Consider the following 24,982-nt stretch of genomic DNA (forward strand, 5'->3'; position numbering starts at 1 on the left):
TATTACCCTTCACTGGAATCTAGGTGGCCTAGCCCGAACCATGAAAAACAGCCCCAGACCATTATTCCTCATCCACCAAACTTTACAGTTGGTACTATGCATTGGGGTAGGTAGCGGGTTCCTGGCATCCGCCAAGTCCAGATTTGTCTGTCGGACTGCCAGATGTCAAAGCGTGATTCATCGCTCCACAGAATGCATTTCCACTGCTCCAGAGTCTAATGGCGGCAAGCTTTACACCACTCCAGCCGTCATTTGGCATTGCACATGGTGATCTTAGGCTTGTGTGCGGCTGCTCGGCCACGGAAACCCATTTCATGAAGCTCCCGACAAACAGTTTTTGTGCTGATGTTGCTTCCAGAGGCAGTTTGGAACTCGGTAGTGAGTGTTGCAAACAATGGCAGACTATTTTTGTACGCGCTTCAGCACTTCGTGGGACCGTCCTGTGAGCTTTTGTTGCCTACCACTTCGCTGCTGAGCCGTTGTTGCTCCTAGACATTTCCATTTCACAATGACAGCACTTACAGTTGACCGGGGCAGCTCTAGCAGGGCAGAAATTTGACGCATCCTATGACGGTGCCACGTTGAAAGTCACTGACCTCTTCAGTAAGGCCATTCTACTGCCAATGTTTGTCTATGGACATTGCATGGTTGTGTGCTCAATTTCATACACTTGTCAGCAGTGAGTGTGGCTGAAATGGAAGAATCCACTATTTGAAGGGGTATCCACATACCTTTGTCTGTCTGTCTGTTTAATGTAATGTCCTTTGACCACTTCCTCCTAGCTACATTTTGTATTGTCTTCTAGAAAGGGGGAGGAGGAAGTAGACTGTTTCCAAGGCGAGTGAAAGGTCACTCAAACCCATTTCGTAACGTGGCGTTGTGGATTTAGTTGGCGGCCGGGTGGTAATCCATTTCGGCGCTAGAAAACAGTGGTGTGTGTCCGGGCGAAACAGGTGCGTTCTCAGGAGCTGCTTAGCCACCCCCTTGATCACTGTCCAAAACTGACAGTGGCTATTATTACACATCGAAGGAGACCCAGTAGCACTGAAAATAATGACCTTTTTACTTAGCTTTTTCTGCCTCTCTCTTGACTCTTTTCAAAAGGCAATGGGGTCATGTAGGCCTATGAGGGTTATGGGTTCAGTTTCTCCATCAGCACCTCATTTGTAAGGGCTACGTTTCACTTACAGTACGGTAGCTACTGCTCTCCTCTCTGTGCCCTCACTGCTGTCTGTCCCAGTTATTGAGTGATCGGTCTGGTAACCTTCACAAGTGTGGCGATGCTAATAGCCTGTTTCATGTCACTTGACGACTCAACATTTTGTCTCTCAGATTCCGCCTGTGGAGTTGGGAGGCGTCTGTTTCATGTTTGTCCTTGGCATCAAATGGATGAGAGAGATTTAGGTCTTCACACATCACATGTGGAAAGAGTCATCACATTTTTCCCATGAAGCTTTGCAAATGGTACAGATGCAATTCTGAGGTAAAGTACAGTAGAAAATGAATAAAGAAGTTTGTAATTTTAGTGTACCGTGGAATGCTAGCACCAGTTGCAGTGTTGAAGAAGCATCAGATTGACAGGAAGAGTCAGTTCTTTATTAAACAGGAAGTTCATCCAAGGTGACAGAAGTGAGACAAACCAGTAGTCGTCTTCTTACTGGCTGTCGATATGGCCGGGTGCTCTGCTGTTTCTCAGGACATCTCAGCCTGGAGTTTCCCATTACAGTCCAGGGAAGAGGAGAGTATATGATGAAATAACATTGAAAGTAGTGCTGGGTACAAAGATGAACAACTTAACTCTCTTCACCCTGCTGCTGCTTACAGGAAACCAATATGTCATTTGGTAATTTGTAAGACTTAACCTCACAAAGCCATGGAACATTTTAAAGTAGCATACAATTAAAAAAATATAATATATATATATATATATATATATATATATATATATATATATATATATATATATATATATATATATATATATATATATATATATATATATATATATATATATATATATATATATATTAATTCAGGTATCACAGTTATCTTATTATAAATTGTGTGTTTTGAGCACTGAATGCTGATTGGCTGACAGCCGTGGTTGTATTTTTACTGCTCTAATTACGTTGGTAACCAGTTTATAATAGCAATAAGGCACCTTGGAGGTTTTTTGTCAAGTCTGTGACCATCGTCTTTCATCGCCTTTCAAAGTGTGTTGCATTATCGGGTTGAAAATTGTCCGACTTGCACCCACATGTCGACTGCATGAACTTTAAAAAAAATCCGGTGATCAATGGTTGTGAAGTTTTGAGTTCAGTCGACTGCAACTTTCTGCAGTTGGTCTTTACCAGCTTCATCCTGCAGCCAAAACCTGCATCATGGTAGGCTCTACTGTCAACCAATCATCATTAGGCTGTTTTTGTTTGACCCACACAAACGTGACCAAAGACGTGACTGAAAAAGGAACCAACTTTGCCGCAATTGCTATATTTCTACAGTGGATATGTACAAATGTTGATATTTTGATTGTACAATGTGTACACACACTTCCAGTTTGCGAGTGTGTGATATGGGGTTGGAGACATGTTTGTGTTTTTTATCAATCCTCATTAGTTGTTGCCAAGGCAGCAGCTACTCTTTCTGGGGTTTATTGTGGATCCCTATTAGTTGGGGCGACAGGGTAGCCTAGTGGTTACAGCATTGGACTAGTAACCGCAAGTTAGCATTCATTTTCATTAATGGTTAGCATTATCACCCTCTGCATTAGCATTCAATGCTAGCATTATCACCCTCTGCATTAGCATTCAATGCTAGCATTATCACCCTCGGCATTAGCATTCAATGCTAGCATTATCACCCTCTGCATTAGCATTCAAGGCTAGCATTATCACCCACTGCATTATCATTCAAGGCTGGCATTATCACCCTCTGCATTAGCATTCAAGGCTAGCAATATCATCCTCTGCATTAGCATTCAAGGTTAGCATTATCACCCTCTGCATTAGTATTCAATGTTGTTTCTCATGAGTTCATAGGGAGAGGAGTCTGGCTCTTTGCTGCTTCACAAGGCTCTTCCTCCCCTAGGCCATGAGACACATGAGGAAACCGTTAGGCTCAGACCAGTGCTTAGTGTGTATACTCTGTTTGTTCTCTACTCTCTCTATCTCTGTGTGTACTCTCTCTCTCTGTGTGTACTCTCTCTCTCTCTCTGTGTACTCTCTCTCTCTGTGTGTACTCTCTCTGTTTGTACTCTCTCTCTCTGTGTGTGCAGAGAGAGTGATGCAGAAAAATTAATCCATGCTTTTGTCACTTCTAGGTTAGACTACTGCAATGCTCTATTTTCCGGCTACCCGGATAAAGCACTAAATAAACTTCAGTTAGTGCTAAATACGGCTGCTAGAATCCTGACTAGAACCAAAAAATTTGATCATATTACTCCAGTGCTAGCCTCTCTACACTGGCTTCCTGTCAAAGCAAGGGCTGATTTCAAGGTTTTACTGCTAACCTACAAAGCATTACATGGGCTTGCTCCTACCTATCTCTCTGATTTGGTCCTGCCGTACATACCTATACGTACGCTACAAGACGCAGGCCTCCTAATTGTCCCTAGAATTTCTAAGCAAACAGCTGGAGGCAGGGCTTTCTCCTATAGAGCTCCATTTTTATGGAACGGTCTGCCTACCCATGTCAGAGACGCAAACTCGGTCTCAACCTTTAAGTCTTTACTGAAGACTCATCTCTTCAGTGGGTCATATGATTGAGTGTAGTCTGGCCCAGGAGTGGGAAGGTGAACGGAAAGGCTCTGGAGCAACGAACCGCCCTTGCTGTCTCTGCCTGGCCGGTTCCCCTCTTTCCACTGGGATTCTCTGCCTCTAACCCTATTACAGGGGCTGAGTCACTGGCTTGCTGGGGCTCTCTCATGCTGTCCCTGGAGGGGGTGCGTCACCTGAGTGGGTTGATTCACTGTTGTGGTCATCCTGTCTGGGTTGGCGCCCCCCCCCCCCCTTGGGTTGTGCCGTGGCGGAGATCTTTGTGGGCTATACTCAGCCTTGTCTCAGGATGGTAAGTTGGTGGTTGAAGATATCCCTCTAGTGGTGTGGGGGCTGTGCTTTGGCAAAGTGGGTGGGGTTATATCCTTCCTGTTTGGCCCTGTCCGGGGGTGTCCTCGGATGGGGCCACAGTGTCTCCTGACCCCTCCTGTCTCAGCCTCCAGTATTTATGCTGCAGTAGTTTATGTGTCGGGGGGCTGGGGTCAGTTTGTTATATCTGGAGTACTTCTCCTGTCCTATTCGGTGTCCTGTGTGAATCTAAGTGTGCGTTCTCTAATTCTCTCCTTCTCTCTTTCTTTCTCTCTCTCGGAGGACCTGAGCCCTAGGACCATGCCCCAGGACTACCTGACATGATGACTCCTTGCTGTCCCCAGTCCACCTGGCCATGCTGCTGTTCCAGTTTCAACTGACCTGAGCCCTAGGACCATGCCCCAGGACTACCTGACATGATGACTCCTTGCTGTCCCCAGTCTACCTGGCCATGCTGCTGCTCCAGTTTCAACTTCCACCTGACTGTGCTGCTGCTCTAGTTTCAACTGTTCTGCCTTATTATTATTCGACCATGCTGGTCATTTATGAACATTGAACATCTTGACCATGTTCTGTTATAATCTCCACCCGGCACAGCCAGAAGAGGACTGGCCACCCCACATAGCCTGGTTCCTCTCTAGGTTTCTTCCTAGGTATTGGCCTTTCTAGGGAGTTTTTCCTAGCCACTGTGCTTCTCCACCTGCATTGCTTGCTGTTTGGGGTTTTAGGCTGGGTTTCTGTACAGCACTTTGAGATATCAGCTGATGTACGAAGGGCTATATAAATAAATTTGATTTGATTTACTCTCTATCTCTGTGTGTACTCTCTCTGTGTGTACTCTGTGTAGTCTCTCTTTCTCTCTCTCTCTTTCTCTCTCTCTTTCTCTCTCTTTTTGTTGCTGCCCTGCTGGCTGCACACATCACATCCCCTGTTCCGTCGTTGATCCGAGCATTCCAGGGACGCCAAGCCACGAGGAGTGTCTCCTTTTCTGGAAGTTTTTGGATCGGGAGGCCTCGTGTGCTGCCTGGTTGCATTTAGCTTAATTTTCCTCCTCTCTCCTTTGTTTTTGCCCATCTAGGCAGATGTTGATGAGATTAATACGGATCCCCATTAGAGACAGCTTGTCTTACTCCGGTCCGACAGAAAACAAAAAATACATTTTTACATTTGATTAATTTAGCTGACACAGCGAGTGCATACGTTCTCATACTATTCTGTTGAACATTACAGACAAAATACACCACTCTGGTGGACTGGGGTGGTGGGAGTTTGATAGGTGGTGGACTGGGGTTGTGTTGGCTGGTGTTGGGAGGTTGATAGGTGGTGGGACTGGGGTTGTGTTGGGAGGTTGATAGGTGGTGGGACTGGGGTTGTGTTGGCTGGTGGTGGGAGGTTGATAGGTGGTGGACTGGGGTTGTGTTGGCTGGTGTTGGGAGGTTGATAGGTGGTGGGACTGGGGTTGTGTTGGGAGGTTGATAGGTGGTGGGACTGGGGTTGTGTTGGGAGGTTGATAGGTGGTGGGACTGGGGTTGTGTTGGCTGGTGGTGGGAGGTTGATAGGTGGTGGACTGGGGTTGTGTTGGCTGGTGTTGGGAGGTTGATAGGTGGTGGACTGGGGTTGTGTTGGCTGGTGGTGGGAGGTTGATAGGTGGTGGACTGGGGTTGTGTTGGCTGATAGGCAGTGGGACTGGGGTTGTGTTGGGAGGTTGATAGGTGGTGGGACTGGGGTTGTGTTTGCTGGTGGTGGGAGGTTGATAGGTGGTGGACTGGGGTTGTGTTGGCTGGTGGTGGGAAGTTGATAGGTGGTGGACTGGGGTTGTGTTGGCTGGTGGTGGGAGGTTGATAGATGGTGGACTTGGGTTGTGTTGGCTGGTGGTGGGAGGTTAATGGGTGGTAGACTGGGGTTGTGTTGGCTGGTGGTGGGAGGTTGATAGGTGGTGGACTGGGGTTGTGTTGGCTGATAGGCAGTGGGACTGGGGTTGTGTTGGCTGGTGGTGGGAGGTTGATAGGTGATGGGACTGGGGTGAAGAGACTCCTATATTACATCATGTTCTTTAGTATAAAACTTAACCTACAAGCTACACGTGAGTCTAACTTCAGTACAGGATATTCCAGTGTGTTTCAACAGAGCACATTCAGACCCAAACTTATGTAACAGCCTGTGTCAGCCTCAGCCAAGATCAGAGCTGCTTTGCCATTTCAGCCCCTCAATCCCCTTACTATGCAGGTGTGTGTGTGTGTGTGTGTGTGTGTGTTAGAGCCTGTGACCGGCAGGGCTTGTGTTTTACAGGAGAAACTCGATCCTTTTGACTCTGTATGGGCGGCACTTGAGAAATGTGGCTTGTGTTTGCACCCGTGTGAATTTCTAAGTGTTGACCCCTGTCTGGGAAAGCAATGCGCCCCAGCACTGTGCACAATTACCGTATAACAGACCACCATGAAAATAAAATATCCTCCATAATCATTAAATAAATACAGATTCCAGACGTCATGCTTGGCATTCAGGCCAAAGAGTTCAATCTTGGTTTCATCAGACCAGAGAATCTTGTTTCTCATGGTCTGAGAGTATTTAGGTGCCTTTTAGCAAAGGACACGAGGGCTGTCATCTGCCTTTTACTGAGGAGTGGCTTCCGTCTGGCCACTCGACCACAAAGGTCTGATTGGTGGAGTGCTGCAGAGATGGTTGTCCTTCTGGAAGTTTCTCCCTTCTCCACAGAGGAACTCTAAAGCTCTGTCAGAGTGACCATTGGATTTTTGGTCACCTCCCTGACCAAGGCCCTTCTCCCTGATTGCTCAGTTTGGCCGGCGGCCAGCTCTTGGAAGAGTCTTGGTGGTTCCAAACTTCTTCCATTTAAGAATGATGGAGGCCACTGTGATCTTGGGGACCTTCAATGCTGCAGAAATGTTTTGGTGCCCCCAGATCTGTGCCTCGACACAATCCTGTCTCTGAGCTCTACGGACAATTCCTTCGACCTCATGGCTTTGGTTTTGCTCTGACATGCACTGTCAACTGTGGGACCTTATATAGACAGGTGTGTGCCTTTCCAAATCATGTCCAATCAATTGAATTTACCACAGGTGGACTCCAATCAAGTTGGAGAAACATCTCAAGGATGATCAATGGAAACAGGATGCACCTGAGCTCAATCTCATAGCAAATTGTCTGAATACTTATGGAAATGTATTTTTATTTTATTTATAATAAATTAGCAAAAATGTCAAACTGTTTTCGCTTCGTCATTATGGGGTATTGTGATGTCATTATGGGGTATTGTGATGTCATTATGGGGTATTGTGTGTAGATTGCTGTGGATTTTAGAATAAAGCTGTACCGTAACAAAATGTGGAAAAAGTCAAGTGTTCTTTGTTACTTTCCGAAGTGTGTGTGTGTGTGTGTGTGTGTGTGTGTGTGTGTGTGTGTGTGTGTGTGTGTGAAATGAATGGAATGGAATCTCTAACCCTGGCAATTTGACTGGTAAACTCATACATATGCTCACAATGGCTGCCTGGTATTGTGATGCAATAATTTCCATGGTAATGTAGAATGTTCATTCAAATGATAACTGATGCAGTGGAATGTGTTTTCAGTTGAGTTGAATCAACAAATCACAGCACTATTGATGGGTTCACTTCCTGATTTTTACTTCCTGCTTTGCTCCTATGGGTACAGTGCGTGCACCCATTATACTATCATTGACTTGTTCTATTCATTCTATTTCTATGGCAGCACATGCAGTCAGGAGCGGATGAGAAGAGAAAATGTGGGTCTTTTAAAAAAAAAATCTATTTGAATGGTTATTACGGTGACCGCGGTCATTTGGCTGGCCAATAAGCATCATTCAACGTTCCATAACCGTCACAGCCATTACCCACAATCCCAGCTGCTTTTCTATCAGTTCAGTGAAGATTCTGCTGTAATACCACACAGATAATTACTTTTGCCATGCCTCAAGGCACCATGGGTAGGAGAGTGTCCAGTTGTCACCGTTGCCACGCCGCCTCACAAACTCAAATTTGGACTCCCGTCAAACAGAAACCAAAATGTTGGCGGCAGTTCAATCATAACAAAAACTGACAGCCGGGCGAATAAACATTAGCTGTATATTTAAACTGGGAATCAAGATGCATCTCCTCACTGTCGTTGCATTAAGGAAGTTAACAGACAGGGACATTAATCTTTAACATGTTTAACAATGTGCTTTTTTTGTTCCACTTATCAAGTACTGTAAAGTCCAACTTCAGTTTTATGGGCTCTGGATTTGGATGAATTTCTTTGGAAAAATGTTCAGTTTGAAGTAATTGGAACGAAGAGAAACTGTAAGTCTGTTTGTTCCTATACTAAGTGGAAGACCAGTGTCAGGTGTGTGTTCCTGTGGAAGACCTGTGTCAGGTGTGTGTTCCTGTGGAAGACCTGTGTCAGGTGTGTGTTCCTGTGGAAGACCTGTGTCAGGTGGGTGTTCCTGTGGAAGACCTGTGTTAGGTGGGTGTTCCTGTGGAAGACCTGTGTCAGGTGTGTGTTCCTGTGGAAGACCTGTGTCAGGTGGGTGTTCCTGTGGAAGACCTGTGTCAGGTGGGTGTTCCTGTGGAAGACCTGTGTCAGGTGGGTGTTCCTGTGGAAGACCTGTGTCAGGTGGGTGTTCCTGTGGAAGACCTGTGTCAGGTGGGTGTTCCTGTGGAAGACCTGTGTCAGGTGGGTGTTCCTGTGGAAGACCTGTGTCACGTGGGTGTTCCTGTACTAAGTGGAAGACCTGTGTCAGGTGTGTGTTCCTGTACTAAGTGGAAGACCCGTGTCAGGTGTGTGTTCCTGTGGAAGACCTGTGTCAGGTGTGTTTCTCGCTCCCCTCTCTCTCTCTCGCTCCTCTCTCTCGCTCCCCTCTCTCTCTCTCGCTCACCTCTCTCTCTCTCGCCCCTCTTTCTCTCTCTCTCTCGCTCCCCTCTCTCTTTCTCTCGCTCTGCGCTCTCCGCTCTCTCTCTCTCTCGCTCACCTCTCTCTCTCTCTCTCGCTCCCCTCTCTCTCTCTCTCTCGCTCCCCTCTCTCTCTCTCGCTCACCTCTCTCTCTCGCTCACCGCTCTCTCTCTCTCGCTCCCCTCTCTCTCTCTCGCTCCCCTCTCTCTCTCTCGCTCACCTCTCTCTCTCTCTCGCTCACCTCTCTCTCTCTCTCGCTCCCCTCTCTCTCTCTCTCGCTCCTCTCTCTCTCTCTCTCTCTCGCTCCCCTCTCTCTCTCTCTCTCGCACCCCTCTCTCTCTCTCTCGCTCACCTCTCTCTCTCTCGCTCCTCTCTCTCTCTCTCTCGCTCCTCTCTCTCTCTCTCTCGCTCCTCTCTCTCTCGCTCCTCTCTCTCTCTCTCTCGCTCCTCTCTCTCTCTCTCTCGCTCACCTCTCTCTCTCCCTCTCGCTCACCTCTCTCTCTCTCTCTCGCTCACCTCTCTCTCTCTCTCGCTCCCCTCTCTCTCTCTCTCTCGCTCCCCTCTCTCTCTCTCTCGCTCACCTCTCTCTCTCTCTCTCGCACCCCGCTCTCAATCTCCTCTCTTGGTCCCAGCTATCCCCCAGTTAACGACTAGCTGGCTAATGAAATGTGTCCTAATAGCTGTGCTGAGGACCTGAAATAGTAGACCGTTGAGAATCGTTATTTACTGTTCTTTAAAAGTGTCTGGCCTGTCCAGTTGAGTTATGACACTGCCATATGGTTACAGTTGACAAGGAGCTAGTTTGTTCCAAGTTGACGTCACTCCCCTTGTATACATGTGCTCACATGCTATTGTTGCGTTGATACTGTCGGGGGCGTTGATACTGTCTGGGGGCCTTGATACGGTCGGGGGTCTTGATACGGTTGGGGGGCCTTGATACGGTCGGGGGGGCCTTGATACTGTCGGGGGCGTTGATACTGTCTGGGGGCCTTGATACGGTCGGGGGTCTTGATACTGTCTGGGGGCCTTGATACGGTCGGGGGTCTTGATACGGTCAGGGGGCCTTGATACCGTCGGGGGGCCTTGATACGGTTGGGGGCGTTGGTGCTGTAGGGGGCGTTGGTGCTGTAGGGTGTGTTGATGATACAGTAGGGTGTGTTGATACAGTAGGGTGCGTTGATACTGTAGGGTGCTTTGATGATACTGTCGGGTGCGTTGATACAGTAGGGTGTGTTGTTGATACTGTAGGGTGCGTTGATACTGTAGGGTGCGTTGATACAGTAGGGTGTGTTGATGATACTGTAGGGTGTGTTGATGATACTGTAGGGTGTGTTGATGATACTGTAGGGTGTGTTGTTGATACTGTAGGGTGTATTGTTGGTACTGTAGGGTGTGTTGTTGATACTGTAGGGTGTGTTGATGATACTGTAGGGTGTGTTGATGATACTGTAGGGTGTGTTGATGATACTGTAGGGTGTGTTGATGATACTGTAGGGTGTGTTGATGATACTGTAGGGTGTGTTGATGATACTGTAGGGTGTGTTGATGATACTGTAGGGTGCGTTGATGATACTGTAGGGTGCGTTGATACAGTAGGGTGTGTTGATGATACTGTAGGGTGCGTTGATGATACTGTAGGGTGCGTTGATACAGTAGGGTGCGTTGATTATACAGTAGGGTGCGTTGTTGATACTGTAGGGTGCGTTGATGATACTGTAGGGTGCGTTGATGATACTGTAGGGTGCGTTGATACAGTAGGGTGTGTTGATGATACTGTAGGGTGTGTTGATGATACTGTAGGGTGTGTTGATGATACTGTAGGGTGCATTGATACAGTAGGGTGTGTTGTTGATACTGTAGGGTGTGTTGATGATACAGTAGGGTGTGTTGATGATACAGTAGGGTGTGTTGATGATACAGTAGGGTGTGTTGATGATACAGTAGGGTGTGTTGATGATACTGTAGGGTGTGTTGATGATACAGTAGGGTGTGTTGATGATACAGTAGGGTGTGTTGATGATACTGTAGGGTGTGTTGTTGATACTGTAGGGTGTATTGTTGATACTGTAGGGTGTGTTGATGATACTGTAGGGTGTGTTGATGATACAGTAGGGTGTGTTGATGATACAGTAGGGTGTGTTGATGATACAGTAGGGTGTGTTGATGATACTGTAGGGTGTGTTGATGATACAGTAGGGTGTGTTGATGATACAGTAGGGTGTGTTGATGATACAGTAGGGTGTGTTGATGATACAGTAGGGTGTGTTGATGATACAGTAGGGTGTGTTGATGATACAGTAGGGTGTGTTGATGATACAGTAGGGTGTGTTGATGATACAGTAGGGTGTGTTGATGATACTGTAGGGTGTGTTGATGATACAGTAGGGTGTGTTGATGATACAGTAGGGTGTGTTGATGATACTGTAGGGTGTGTTGATGATACTGTAGGGTGTGTTGTTGATACTGTAGGGTGTGTTGATGATACTGTAGGGTGTGTTTTCCCAGTCCTCTGTTTGGTTTAGACCCCCTGCTCCGTCTCTCCAGAAACTCCTGATCCTTAGATTACAGTAGATCCAATATTGAGTTAAGGGATCAGAATGTGTTAACATAATGCACTGACGTGTATGAAAGTGTCCACGTACAGGTGAGAGTAAAGTATACATGGCGTGTTGTCATTGGATAATGCTAGCTAGCCAATGAATGAAGCCACGGGAATTTCTGGTGAATAGTGCAATCTTTGGCCAGGGTACGTTGGAGGAAGAGCTGGTGGGAAACCCAGACCCATGTGTCTGCCGTAGCTCTCCTCTGACTACCACGTAATCTACACCAACCACCGGAACCAGCAGGCACCCACAACCACACGCAGATCCAGCGTTACCCAGCGTCCCCGGTGTCTGTGTGCATGCTTGTGTTGTTAGTGTGTGTGTGTTAGCGAGGGATCTGTGCCTAAGGACAACTACAGAATGAGAAATGACAATGCTTTTTCTTTTAGCTCGCCAGTTAATTGCTAGGTCCCAGTCAGTAACTGTGATATTAGCTGTCTGAGTAGATGTCATGGTTACTTACTACTGCTACTCTCTGCTTCAGTTCTTTAACATTGGTGTTCTTTTACCTTGTAATAAAGAGGTGTATTTTGATGCGCTGACTATAGCTGTTCTCTCTGTTCTGGTGGTTTATTTATGGAGAGGGGAATTAGTGTCGTGTTGATGATAACGTCAATAATTGATATTGTTGTTAAGGTTAAGGAGAACTGGTACACTGTATCAGTTAGAAGGCAACAAGATAACACCAGGGACAACAAACGCAACACCAGGAACAACCAATAGCGCTAGCAACCAACACACATCTCACATGAATGGAAAACATCTCTTGTTTATGTCACCTCGAAATAGACTTCCTCCTTTTATTTCCATTCATCTTGCCGCCCACTCACCCAGGATGCTTTGTGATCCTGCGAGCGCTGAGATTTTTTTCCTGCGAAGCCAGAGACTGCATACCACCAGACGACCGCCACACACAGGAAGTTGCCTTCATAAACAACGTGTCCTCATAAACCCACAAACAGATGTCGTCGTCAAACCCACATACACTTTCAAATAACTCCTTTTACAAACAGCACCAGAACCAGTTGTACCTGCTCTGTCAGCAATACTTAATGGATTCAGATGTTTCCATATGCATCCAGGACATCTTTCTTCAGAAGTGCAGATGAGACATTTTACTGCAGATGTTTAGCATAGTTTCATATTGGCAGTAGATTTGCTGTAGTTGTAACAGTGACAGGACTACAGTACACATTTGCTCTGAAACAAGATGTTTCCTTCATGTTGTGAGTTTGTTTGCGTGTGTGAGAGAGCGAGCGAGAGGGAGACGTTCCATTGTTGAGGTTTTCCAAGATAAGCCAACTGGTTTCCAGGGACTATTTTTAGCTCACAGTTCTCAAATTTGACCCCTTTTGGGTCGTATTCTGACGGGTGTTTTTATTTATCATGAGTCCCCCGGAACACTGTGTCACCACGGATCACTTCACTTCCTGTCACATGGGTCATTGTAGGGTCAGCACGTCACACACATACACTTGCGCACTGAGAATGATGTGACACACACACACACTGAAAATGACATCTGAGAGGAAGGGAATGGGAAGGTGAGTTTTGTGTTCCTGAATTGCAGCAGGTGGCCAACCCAAGTTCCATTTGTTATTTTCCAAGACTTTTGATAATAATTTAAAACACTTTTCTCAAATTGGGCTCAACTTAAACAAAATAGTAGTATTACTGTACAAGGTCTACAGGGTTTTTGTCTTCTGTACAGCCATAAAACATGAACATCACCATCTCTTTCCTGGGTGGACAGCATGACACGTCTTTGTACAATGGATGTGCTGTAAGAAGTGGTGAGAGAGTTGGACTTGAGACCCATGGTTGTTGTCACACTGATGCAATACGGAATGCGCTTAAGATATCACCAGGTAGCCAAATAGATGCTATGTAAATATGTAAATTTCTGTGACGGAGGACGCCTGCTAAGCAAATGAATTATATGACCTTTGTAAACATCATTTAGATATGCTAAAGCCTCCTTCAGAAACGCTTTGTCTTCATGACAAGTTGCATTTCATTATTTAGCTGCATTACTTTGATTATAATGTCAATAATTTACTGAACATATTTTATATGTATTTTTTCCAGTTAAGCGATATCGTCCAATCACGCGCCCTTGCCAATAGTTTTGCCAAGTAACATGGGTTTCTTACCCAGTGTCCTCTCACCTGTACTTAGCCTGGGCTGTGGTCCAATCAAAAGTCAATGTTTCCTTTTATCCATACAGTTAACTACATCATTTATAACATAGGGATGCAGCAGAGATAATGCTATGACCTGGTCTAAAGCAGAACACCAGTCAGTATCTGGTGTGACCACCATTTGACTCATGCAGCACGACACATCTCCTTCGCATAGAGTTGATCAGGCTGTTGATTGTGGCCTGGTGAATGTTGTCCCACTGCTCCTCTTCAATGCCTGTGCAAAGTTGCTGGATTTTGGCAGGAACTGGAACACACACTGTTGTAGACATTGATCCAGAGCATCCCAAACATGCTCAATGGGTGACATGTCTGGTGAGTGTAAAGGCCACGGGAGAACAGGGACATTTTCAGCTTCCAGGAATTGTGTACAGATCCTGGTGACATGGAGCCCGGCATTATCATGCTGAAACATGAGGCGATGGCGGATAAGTGGCACAACAATGGGCCTCGCTCGTCACAGTATCTCTGTGCAGTCAAATTGCCATAAATAAAATGCAATTCATCCATAAAGAGCACACTTCTCCAGCGTGCCAGTGGCCATCGAAGGTGAACATTTGCCCACTGAAGTCGGTTAGGATGCCGAACTGCAGTCCAGTCAAGACCCTGCTGAGCATGCAGAGGAGCTTCTCTGAGAGTTTACAGTTTGTGCTGAAATCCTTTTGGGTTCATTAGCTGTACGTGTGGCTTGTGAAGAAGCCGGGTGTGGAAGTCGGATTTAAACACATTTTAGAGAAGAAAGCTTTTTGTGCGTATTGAATATTTCGGGGATCTTTTATTTCAGCTTGTGAAACATGGGACCAACACTTTACATGTTGATGCAATGTTTTCGTTTCTCTGTTAGTGTGTATTGTTCAACAGACAATGCCTTACTCATTGTGTCCAGTGGAATATTGTTTAAAGAGAGAGTGTCTTATTCTATAGATGGTTATACACACTGCACTCACTATCCTGTCTGTCCTGACGAACATAGTCTGGTTTAGAGTAATGACTGGTCCATGTGCAGTGTACACTACATTATCAGCTGTGTGTAGGTTGTCATCTGTGCATGTGTGCACTTTTGTGTGGTTATAGCAAATACATAGGCATGCTTTTGTGAATGTGTATGTGTTCCATTGGACTGTATAGATAATGTGTGTGGCACTCGCTCAGACAGTTTGGCGCAGGCCCAGATCACACTGTCCTTTTGAAAGGGATACAGTGGCTTGCGAAAGTATTCACCCCCCTTGGCATTTTTCCTATTTTGTTGCCTGACAACCTGCAATTAAAATTGAAGAAGAAAAAAAGATTTACACAACATGCCTATCACTTTGAAGAAGCAAAGTATTTTTTCTTGTGAAACAAACAAGAAATAAGATAAACAACTGAACTTGAGCGTGCATAACTATTCACCCCCCAAAGTCAATACTTTGTAGAGACACCTTTTGCAGCAATTACAGCTGCAAGTCTGTTGGGGTATGTCTCTATAAGCTTGGCACATCTAGCCACTGGGATTTTTGCCCATTCTTCAAGGCAAAACTGTTCCAGCTCCTTTAAGTTGGATGGATTCCTGCTGGTGTACAGCAATCTTTAAGTCATACCACAGATTCTCAATTAGATTGAAGTCTGGGCTTTAACTAGGCCATTCCAAGACATTTAAATGTTTCCCCTTAAACCACTCGAGTGTTGCTTTAGCAGTATGCTTAGGGTCATTGTCCTGCTGGAAGGTGAACCTCCATCCCAGTCTCAAATCTCTGGAAGACTGAAACAGGTTTCCATCAAGAATATCCCTGTATTTACCACCATCCTTCAATTCTGACCAGTTTCCCAGTCCCTGCAGATGAAAAACATGGTGTTCTCGGGGTGATGAGAGGTGTTGGGTTTGCCTCCAGACTTAGCTTTTTCCTTGATGGCCAAAAAGCTAAACTTTTGTCTCATCTGACCAGAGTACCTTCTTCAATATGCTTGGGGAGTCTCCCACATGCCTTTTGACGAACACCAAATGTGTTTGCTTTTTTTGTTCTTTAAGCAATGGCTTTTTTTTCTGGCCCAGATCTGTGGAGTGTACGGCTTAAAGTGGTCCTATGGACAGATACTCCAATCTCCGCTGTGGAGCTTTACAACTCCTTCAGGGTTATCTTTGGTTCCTTTGTTGCCTCTCTGATCAATGCCCTCCTTGCCTGGTCTGTGAGTTTTGGTGGGCGGCCTTCTCTTGGCAGGTTTGTTGTGGCGCCATATTCTTTCAATTTTTTTTATAATGGATTTAATAGTGCGCCATGGAATGTTCAAAGTTTCTAATATTTTTTTATTACCCAACCCTGATCTGTACTTCTCCACAACTTTGTTCCTGACCTGTTTGGAGAACTCCTTGGTCTTCATGGTGCCGCTTGCTTAGTGGTGTTGCAGACTCTGGGGCCTTTCAGAACATATGTGTGTGTGTGTATATATAATGAGATCATGTGACAGATCATGTGACACTTAGATTGCACACAGGTGGACTTTATTTAACTAATTATGTGACTTCTGAAGGTAATAGGTTGCACCAGATCTTATTTAGGGGCTTCATAGCAAAAAAATTTTTTGAATATTTTGAAACTATTTTTTATTTCACTTAACCAGTTTGGACTGTTTTGTGTATGTCCATTACATGAAATCCACATAAAAATCTAGTTAAATTACAGGTTGTATTGCAAAAAAATAAGAAAAACGCCAAGGGAGATGAATACTTTTGCAAGGCACTGTAGGCTGTACTGCCGGACTCATTTGCTGTAGGATTCTCTAGAGCACAAATGAAAACAATGTGGCCTCTTGGGATGTGTGAGGAATATCATACCAAACTGTAAAATGGAAACATTGCTGGAAGAGGGTTTCTCAGACGTGATGTTTTTGACAGGATACAATAGTGCCCATGCGGAAATCCAATGACACAGTTTTGCTCTCTGATGCTGTTAAATGTCTTCAATACAATCTCTAGAATTAAGTTTGAAAATTTCAGACATTAATTTTTGAGAGGCTCTGTTCTTTGCAACCTTGGAGTGACGTGACCTTGTGGTACAGCACTATTCACCCATTAGCACAGTGTAGCACAGTGTTTTTAAAAACAGATAATGTCAAATAAATATGTAAATAATAAATCATGTAAATAATAAATCATGTAAATCTGTCTGGACGTGAATTGTGAACATCTGTCAATGTCTTGCCAAATGGATGTTTATAGATGTGATTATACCATGGCATTATGGAATTCTCATTTCTGATTGGCTTGGAGGGCATTCTAGAGCGTTCATTATTCCCTTGCAGCGCACGGTTTATCTGCACGGTCAAATTCAATGGCTATAGTTCATTCTTACATGTTCTATATTTGAGCTGCTTTTGAAAGCAAAAGTCAAATTTGGCATTTGTTGAGTTAGATTTTCCTTAATAGCAAGCTAGGACTGATGGTTTGGTTAGCTAAACTAGGAAGTCTGTGTTTGGTTATCAAGGCAACTACTGTATCTATCTAGTCAACTCGCAAGCTACTTCAGTGGATGTTGAACACATTTCTTGTGCCAAATTAACACATTTCTTGCAGAAAATGTGTTATATGATAGCCATGGTATAACTGGGATAATCAAATAGGGGCTCTATGCGTTCTCTGGAAAATAATATATCTCTGGAAGGTGAGTTCCGCCACTTCCACGCCATTAATTATTGAGCATAAAATGCATAGGCCCTCATTGATTATCCCTTACTTAATACACAAGACTTGATGCCTGTGACCTTTAACCTGAGTATGACCTGTAACATTTGATCTTTTGAACTCTCTCCAGACCCCTGTCTGACAGTGATGCCTCCATGCATGGGTGCCGCAGACCGGTTCAGCCTGGAGGCCCTCCGGGTCATTCACAAACAGCTGGATGATGACAATGACGGGGGAATCGAGGTCAACGAGAGTGTAGAGGTGAGTAATACTAAAACTGGATTAGTCTATGTATGTGACATTCGCTGATCATTTGTGATACCAAGTCATTGGTGTTGTCAAGTCATGTATGTGACCTGATTATTTCTGTTACAAGTCATGTGTGTAATTTGGTCATTGTTGTTATGAAGTCCTCTCCGTTACCAAGTCGTCATTGTTCCCTGGTCATTTCTGTTTTCCAAGTTATTTATTTTTTATGATAATGTTTTGAGTATGCATTGTTAAGGTGGGAACGCTTTGTGGCTTTAAAAGTTGACCTGAACTTGGCCTTAAAACCTTACAGTCTGATAAACAACGCCATAAACTAATGGAGTAATGTTTGCAAGCCATTATCAGCTTAGGAAGCTCGTGGAGAGATAGTGGAGATAAGAGAGGGAGAGAGAGAGAATTATAATATGATAGGCCTTTCTCAGTGTGATTAACAGTAGGACCACCATGACCTGGTCTGACCTATAACCTCTCGTAATCAGCACCGTCTTAGTTGAATAAAAAACACATTTATTGTGTGTGTGTGTGCGTACACATTTGTGTTTGTGTGCCCAAGCATGTGTGGGATGACGGAGCAAGTTATTGCCCTGCGACTTTATAAGAGTAAAGAGAAGCTTTGTAAAAGCCCATGTTTATGACCCCAGTAGGATTTGATAGCTCTTCTTGATTGCAAGGAGGCAAAGAGTTGCCCATTCTGCCAAGACATGAGCTATCCTCGGATCAGAGGACGGTTGTAGTGTCACTAGAGATTCCCAGTGGTGTACGACTAGGTGCAGGGTGAAGCTCCATGTAGACGCTGATCTTGGGTGATTTAAAAAATATATATATTTAATTTTCTCTACGAATGGTTAAGGTTAGGATTTGGGGAGGGGAGGGGAATTTGATCCTACATCTGTACCCCAAGCGAAACTTGACCCTGGAATGTGTGACTATTCCCAGGGAGATTGGATTGACACACTCAGGCGAACATGTGACATGTTCTGCTCTTTTCTGTTCATGCTGTGTTAGGAGCCTAAACCGTTTTAGAAAATTCACCCAATTTTACACTGAGTATACAAAACATTAAGAACACCTGCTCTTTCCATGACAGACTGACCAGGTGAATCCAGGTGAAAGCTATGATCCCTTATTGATGTCAGTTGTTAGATGAAGGGGAGGAGACGGGTTAAAGAAAGTGTTTTAATCCTTGAGACATGGATTGTGTCTGTGTGCCTTTCAGAGGGTGAATAAACACAAGATTGAAGTGCCTTTAACTTCTCTAGGATATGTGGGACGCTAGCGTCCCACCTGGCCAACATCCAGTGAGATTGCAGAGCGCCAAATTCAAATACAGAAATACTCATTATAAAAATTCTGAAAAGATACAACTATTTTACATTGGTTTAAAGATTAACTTCTTGTGAATCCAACCACGGTGTCAGATTTAAAAAATGCTTTACGGCGAAAGCAAACCATGCGATTATTTGATAACATCGCCCAGCAGACAAATCATTACAAACAGTAACCAGCCAAGTAGAAGAGTTACACAAGTCAGAAATGGAGATAAAATTAATCCCTTACCTTTGAAGATCTTCATATTGTGGCACTCAGAAGACATTCATTTATTCAATAAATGTTCCTTTTGTTCGATAAAGTCTCTCTTTATATCCGAAAACCTCCGATTTGTTTGCATTTTCTTCAGTAATCCACAGGCTCAAACGCAGTCACAACAGGCAGACAAAAAAATCTAAATTGTATCCGTAAAGTTCATAGAAACATGTCAAAAGATGTTTATATTCAATCCTCAGGTTGTTTTTAGCCTTAATAATCTATAATATTTCAACCGGACAATAACGTTGTCAATATAAAAGGTAAAGAAGAAAGGCACTCTCTCGGTCGTGCGCATGAAAAAGCTCTGTGACGCGGCAGGGTCCACTCATTCTGCTCTTACTCCCTCATTTTTCAGAATACAAGTTGACATCTAGTGGAAGCCATAGGAACTGCAATTTTGAGTCCTAAGTCAATGGATACTGTAATGGCATTGAATAGAAAAAAAATCCTACTTCCTGAATGGATTTTTCTCCAGTTTTCGCCTGCCAAATCAGTTCTGTTATACTCACAGACATTACTTTAACAGTTTTTGAAACTCTAGAGTGTTTTCCATCCAAATCTACTAATTATATGCATGTCCTATCTTCTGGGCCTGAGTAGAAAGCTGTTTAATTTAGGCATGCTTTTCATCCAAATTTCAAATGCTGCCCCCTACCCTAGAGAAGTTAAACAGGGTATGGTAGTAGGTGCCAGGCGCACCAGTTTGTGTCAAGAACTGCAATGCTGCTGGATTTGTCACTCAACAGTTTCCAGTGTGCATCAAGAATGGTCCACCAGCCACAGAACATCCAGCCAACTTGACACAACTGTTGGAGTCAACATGGACCAGCATCCCTGTGGAACGCTTTCGACACCTTGTAGAGTCCATGCCCTGATGAATTGAGATGCTCTGAGGGCAACAGGAAGGTGTTCCTAATGTTTGGTATACTCAGTGTATATACATTATTCCCAATAACTTGTTTGACACACTTTGTTTGATTATTTGATTATTAATGAAAAATTGTGTTAAGGGTTAAATGCCTTTTGGGAGTTTGTAAGAAAATTAGTGAAGTCTGTGTTGATGGTGACAGGGTTGATGGTGACAGGGTTGAGGATACAAAGGTTGGAGAAAGGGGGCCACTTTAGGGATGTCCTCACCCCCTGCCACACACATCTTGGCCCACCCCCACCCATAATGTGGGAGTGACACCAGCGTTTCCCCTCTACTTCTCTTACACTCACACACACACACACACACTCTCACACACACATTCTCACACTCACACTCACACAACCTCAATCTCTCTTCCTGGCAGTAGTGAGGTAACGGGTGACAGTGATGAGGTAACGGAGTTGACAGTAACCTTGTCACAGGGGACATAATATGGTGATAGTGACACCAGTAGTGAGGGTTCTAGTGTAGTGTAGGGCTGCTGGATAGTGACACCAGTAGTGATGGGGTTCTAGTGTAGTGTAGGACTGCTGGATAGTGACACCAGTAGTGATGGGGTTCTAGTGTAGTGTAGGACTGCTGGATAGTGACACCAGTAGTGAGGGTTCTAGTGTAGGGCTACTGGATAGTGACACCAGTAGTGAGGGTTCTAGTGTAGTGTAGGACTGCTGGATAGTGACACCAGTAGTGAGGGTTCTAGTGTAGTGTAGGACTGCTGGATAGTGACACCAGTAGTGAGGGTTCTAGTGTAGTGTAGGACTGCTGGATAGTGACACCAGTAGTGAGGGTTCTAGTGTAGTGTAGGACTGCTGGATAGTGACACCAGTAGTGAGGGTGTTCTAGTGTAGGGCTACTGGATAGTGACACCAGTAGTGAGGGTTCCAGTGTAGTGTAGGGCTACTGGATAGTGACACCAGTAGTGAGGGTTCTAGTGTAGTGTAGGGCTACTGGATAGTGACACCAGTAGTGAGGGTTCTAGTGTAGGGCTACTGGATAGTGACACCAGTAGTGATGGGGTTCTAGTGTAGGGCTACTGGATAGTGACACCAGTAGTGAGGGTTCTAGTGTAGGGCTACTGGATAGTGACACCGGTAGCGATGGGGTTCTAGTGTAGTGTAGGGCTACTGGATAGTGACACCAGTAGTGAGGGTTCTAGTGTAGTGTAGGACTGCTGGATAGTGACACCAGTAGTGCAGGTTCTAGTGTAGTGTAGGGCTGTTGGATAGTGACACCAGTAGCGATGGGGTTCTAGTGTAGTGTAGGACTGCTGGATAGTGACACCAGTAGTGCGGGTTCTAGTGTAGTGTAGGGCTGTTGGATAGTGACACCAGTAGCGATGGGGTTCTAGTGTAGTGTAGGGCTACTGGATAGTGACACCAGTAGCGATGGGGTTCTAGTGTAGGGCTACTGGATAGTGGACCATCACCTGTTTGACTGAGTGCGAGTTGGACCTCAGTCAGCAAAGTTATACGAATAGATTAGCTATTTTTATAGACGTGGATTATTCATATTGTGACCAATTTTCTTAATATTCAGTTACTTTATACTTCAGTTGGGGGTAGTTCTGCTTGTGGAGTGTATGGGGGTCGTTCTGCTTGTGGAGTGTATGGGGGTCGTTCTGCTTGTGGAGTGTATGGGGGTCGTTCTGCTTGTGGAGTGTATGGGGGTCGTTCTGCTTGTGGCGTGTATGGGGGTAGTTCTGCTTGTGGAGTGTATGGGGGTAGTTCTGCTTGTGGAGTGTATGGGGGTCGTTCTGCTTGTGGCGTGTATGGGGGTAGTTCTGCTTGTGGAGTGTATGGGGGTAGTTCTGCTTGTGGAGTGTATGGGGGTCGTTCTGCTTGTGGAGTGTATGGGGGTCGTTCTGCTTGTGGAGTGTATGGGGGTCGTTCTGCTTGTGGAGTGTATGGGGGGTCGTTCTGCTTGTGGAGTGTATGGGGGTCGTTCTGCTTGTGGAGTGTATGGGGTCGTTCTGCTTGTGGAGTGTATGGGGGGTCGTTCTGCTTGTGGAGTGTATGGGGGTCGTTCTGCTTGTGGAGTGTATGGGGGTCGTTCTGCTTGTGGAGTGTATGGGGGTCGTTCTGCTTGTGGAGTGTATGGGGGTCGTTCTGCTTGTGGAGTGTATGGGGGTCGTTCTGCTTGTGGAGTGTATGGGGGTCGTTCTGCTTGTGGAGTGTATGGGGGTCGTTCTGCTTGTGGAGTGTATGGGGGTCGTTCTGCTTGTGGCGTGTATGGGGGTCGTTCTGCTTGTGGAGTGTATGGGGGTCGTTCTGCTTGTGGAGTGTATGGGGGTCGTTCTGCTTGTGGAGTGTATGGGGGTCGTTCTGCTTGTGGAGTGTATGGGGGTCGTTCTGCTTGTGGAGTGTATGGGGGTCGTTCTGCTTGTGGAGTGTATGGGGGTCGTTCTGCTTGTGGAGTGTATGGGGGTCGTTCTGCTTGTGGAGTGTATGGGGGTCGTTCTGCTTGTGGAGTGTATGGGGGTCGTTCTGCTTGTGGAGTGTATGGGGGTTGTTGTTTTGATTTCCAAGCTGGTCTCCAGTGTAAAAGGGCTCTGTGGTACCCATAGACATGCCTGGAAGCGTGTACACACACACACACACACACACACACACACACACACACACACACACACACACACACACACACACACACACATAATTTATTGAGGGAAGGATAGCTCAGCGAGTTGTTGACATGTGCTACTGGTCACCACCAGAGGATCCATGGCTAGATATTCAGACCTCCTCAAATCACACACACGCCCCCCTGCCCCACCCATCCCCTTCATCTCTCACGCACACACTGCCCCCCTGCCCCACCCAGGCCCTTCATCTCTCACACAAACACACTGCCCCACCCATCCCCTTCATCTCTCACGCACACACTGCCCCCCCTGCCCCACCCTGGCCCTTCATCTCTCACACACACACTGCCCCACCCAGCCCCTTCATCTCTCCTGCCCACTGCCCCACCCAGCCCCTTCATCTCTCACACACACACACACTGCCCCACCCAGCCCCTTCATCTCTCACACACACACTGCCCCACCCAGCCCCTTCATCTCTCACGCTCACACTTCCCACTGCCCCACCCAGCCCCTTCATCTCTCACACACACACTGTCCCACCCAGCCCATTCATCTCTCACGCTCACACTGCCCCCTGCCCCACCCAGGCCCTTCATCTCTCACGCACACACTGCCCAAATGTCCCACCCAGGCCCTTAATCTCTCACACACACACTGCCCCACCCAGCCCCTTCATCTCTCACACACACACTGCCCCACCCAGCCCCTTCATCTCTCACACACACACTGCCCCACCCAGCCCCTTCATCTCTCACGCTCACACTGCCCCCTGCCCCACCCAGGCCCTTCATCTCTCACACACACACTGCCCCACCCATCCCCTTCATCTCATCTCTCACACACACACTGCCCCACCCAGCCCCTTCATCTCTCACACACACACTGCCCACCCAGCCCCTTCATCTCATCTCTCACACACACACTGCCCCACCCAGCCCCTTCATCTCTCACACACACACTGCCCACCCAGCCCCTTCATCTCATCTCTCACACACACACTGCCCCACCCAGCCCCTTCATCTCACACACACACTGCCCCCCTGCCCCACCCAGGCCCTTCATCTCTCACACACACACTGCCCACCCAGCCCCTTCATCTCATCTCTCACACACACACTGCCCCACCCAGCCCCTTCATCTCTCACACACACACTGCCCACCCAGCCCCTTCATCTCATCTCTCACACACACACTGCCCCACCCAGCCCCTTCATCTCACACACACACTGCCGCCCTGCCCCACCCAGGCCCTTCATCTCTCACACACACACTGCCCCACCCAGCCCCTTCATCTCATCTCTCACACACACACTGCCCCACCCAGCCCCTTCATCTCTCACACACACACTGCCCACCCAGCCCCTTCATCTCATCTCTCACACACACACTGCCCCACCCAGCCCCTTCATCTCTCACACACACACTGCCCACCCAGCCCCTTCATCTCATCTCTCACACACACACTGCCCCACCCAGCCCCTTCATCTCACACACACACTGCCCACCCAGCCCCTTCATCTCATCTCTCACACACACACTGCCCCACCCAGCCCCTTCATCTCACACACACACTGCCCCCCTGCCCCACCCAGCCCCTTCATCTCTCACACACACACTGCCCCCCAGCCCCTTCATCTCATCTCTCACACACACACTGCCCACCCAGCCCCTTCATCTCACACACACACTGCCCACCCAGCCCCTTCATCTCATCTCTCACACACACACTGCCCCACCCAGCCCCTTCATCTCCCACACACACTGCCCCCCCTGCCCCACCCTGGCCCTTCTTCTCTCACACACACACTGCCCCACCCAGCCCCTTCATCTCATCTCTCACACACACACTGCCCCACCCAGCCCCTTCATCTCACACACACACTGCCCCCCCTGCCCCACCCAGGCCCTTCATCTCTCACGCACAACCTTACAGAAGTTCCGGGTGTGTTGTTTGAAAGGGCAGGAGAGGCTCTTGGGGAAGACCCAACTGGAATACAACTCAGACAACCAGCCCCTTTGTATTGTGTGCGTGCTTCCTGTCCATTTGAGATAATGTCCTAGTCATTTGTCAGGTGACTCAGCTATTTTCAAAAACTCCCGTTGGATAACAACATCAATAGCAAATGAACTGAAGTTGTGCAACTTGTCAAGGTGTTTGTTA

General features: G+C 46.4%; 1 protein-coding gene across 3 annotated transcripts in view; it reads left to right on the forward strand.

Annotated features, from left to right (window-relative positions):
* The window catches only part of LOC109881960 (stromal interaction molecule 2), an 81,964-nt gene that overhangs the window by 33,024 nt on the left and 23,958 nt on the right, over positions 1 to 24,982 (forward strand). For all 3 annotated transcript variants that reach the window (XM_031832571.1, XM_020474057.2, XM_020474058.2), the window contains exon 2: positions 17,580 to 17,710. In XM_031832571.1, coding sequence (XP_031688431.1) covers positions 17,580 to 17,710 — 131 coding nt within the window. The remainder of the gene's footprint in view (positions 1 to 17,579; positions 17,711 to 24,982) is intronic.

Source organism: Oncorhynchus kisutch, linkage group LG9 (assembly GCF_002021735.2).
Source record: "Oncorhynchus kisutch isolate 150728-3 linkage group LG9, Okis_V2, whole genome shotgun sequence".
NCBI classification, from domain to species: Eukaryota; Metazoa; Chordata; class Actinopteri; order Salmoniformes; family Salmonidae; genus Oncorhynchus; species Oncorhynchus kisutch.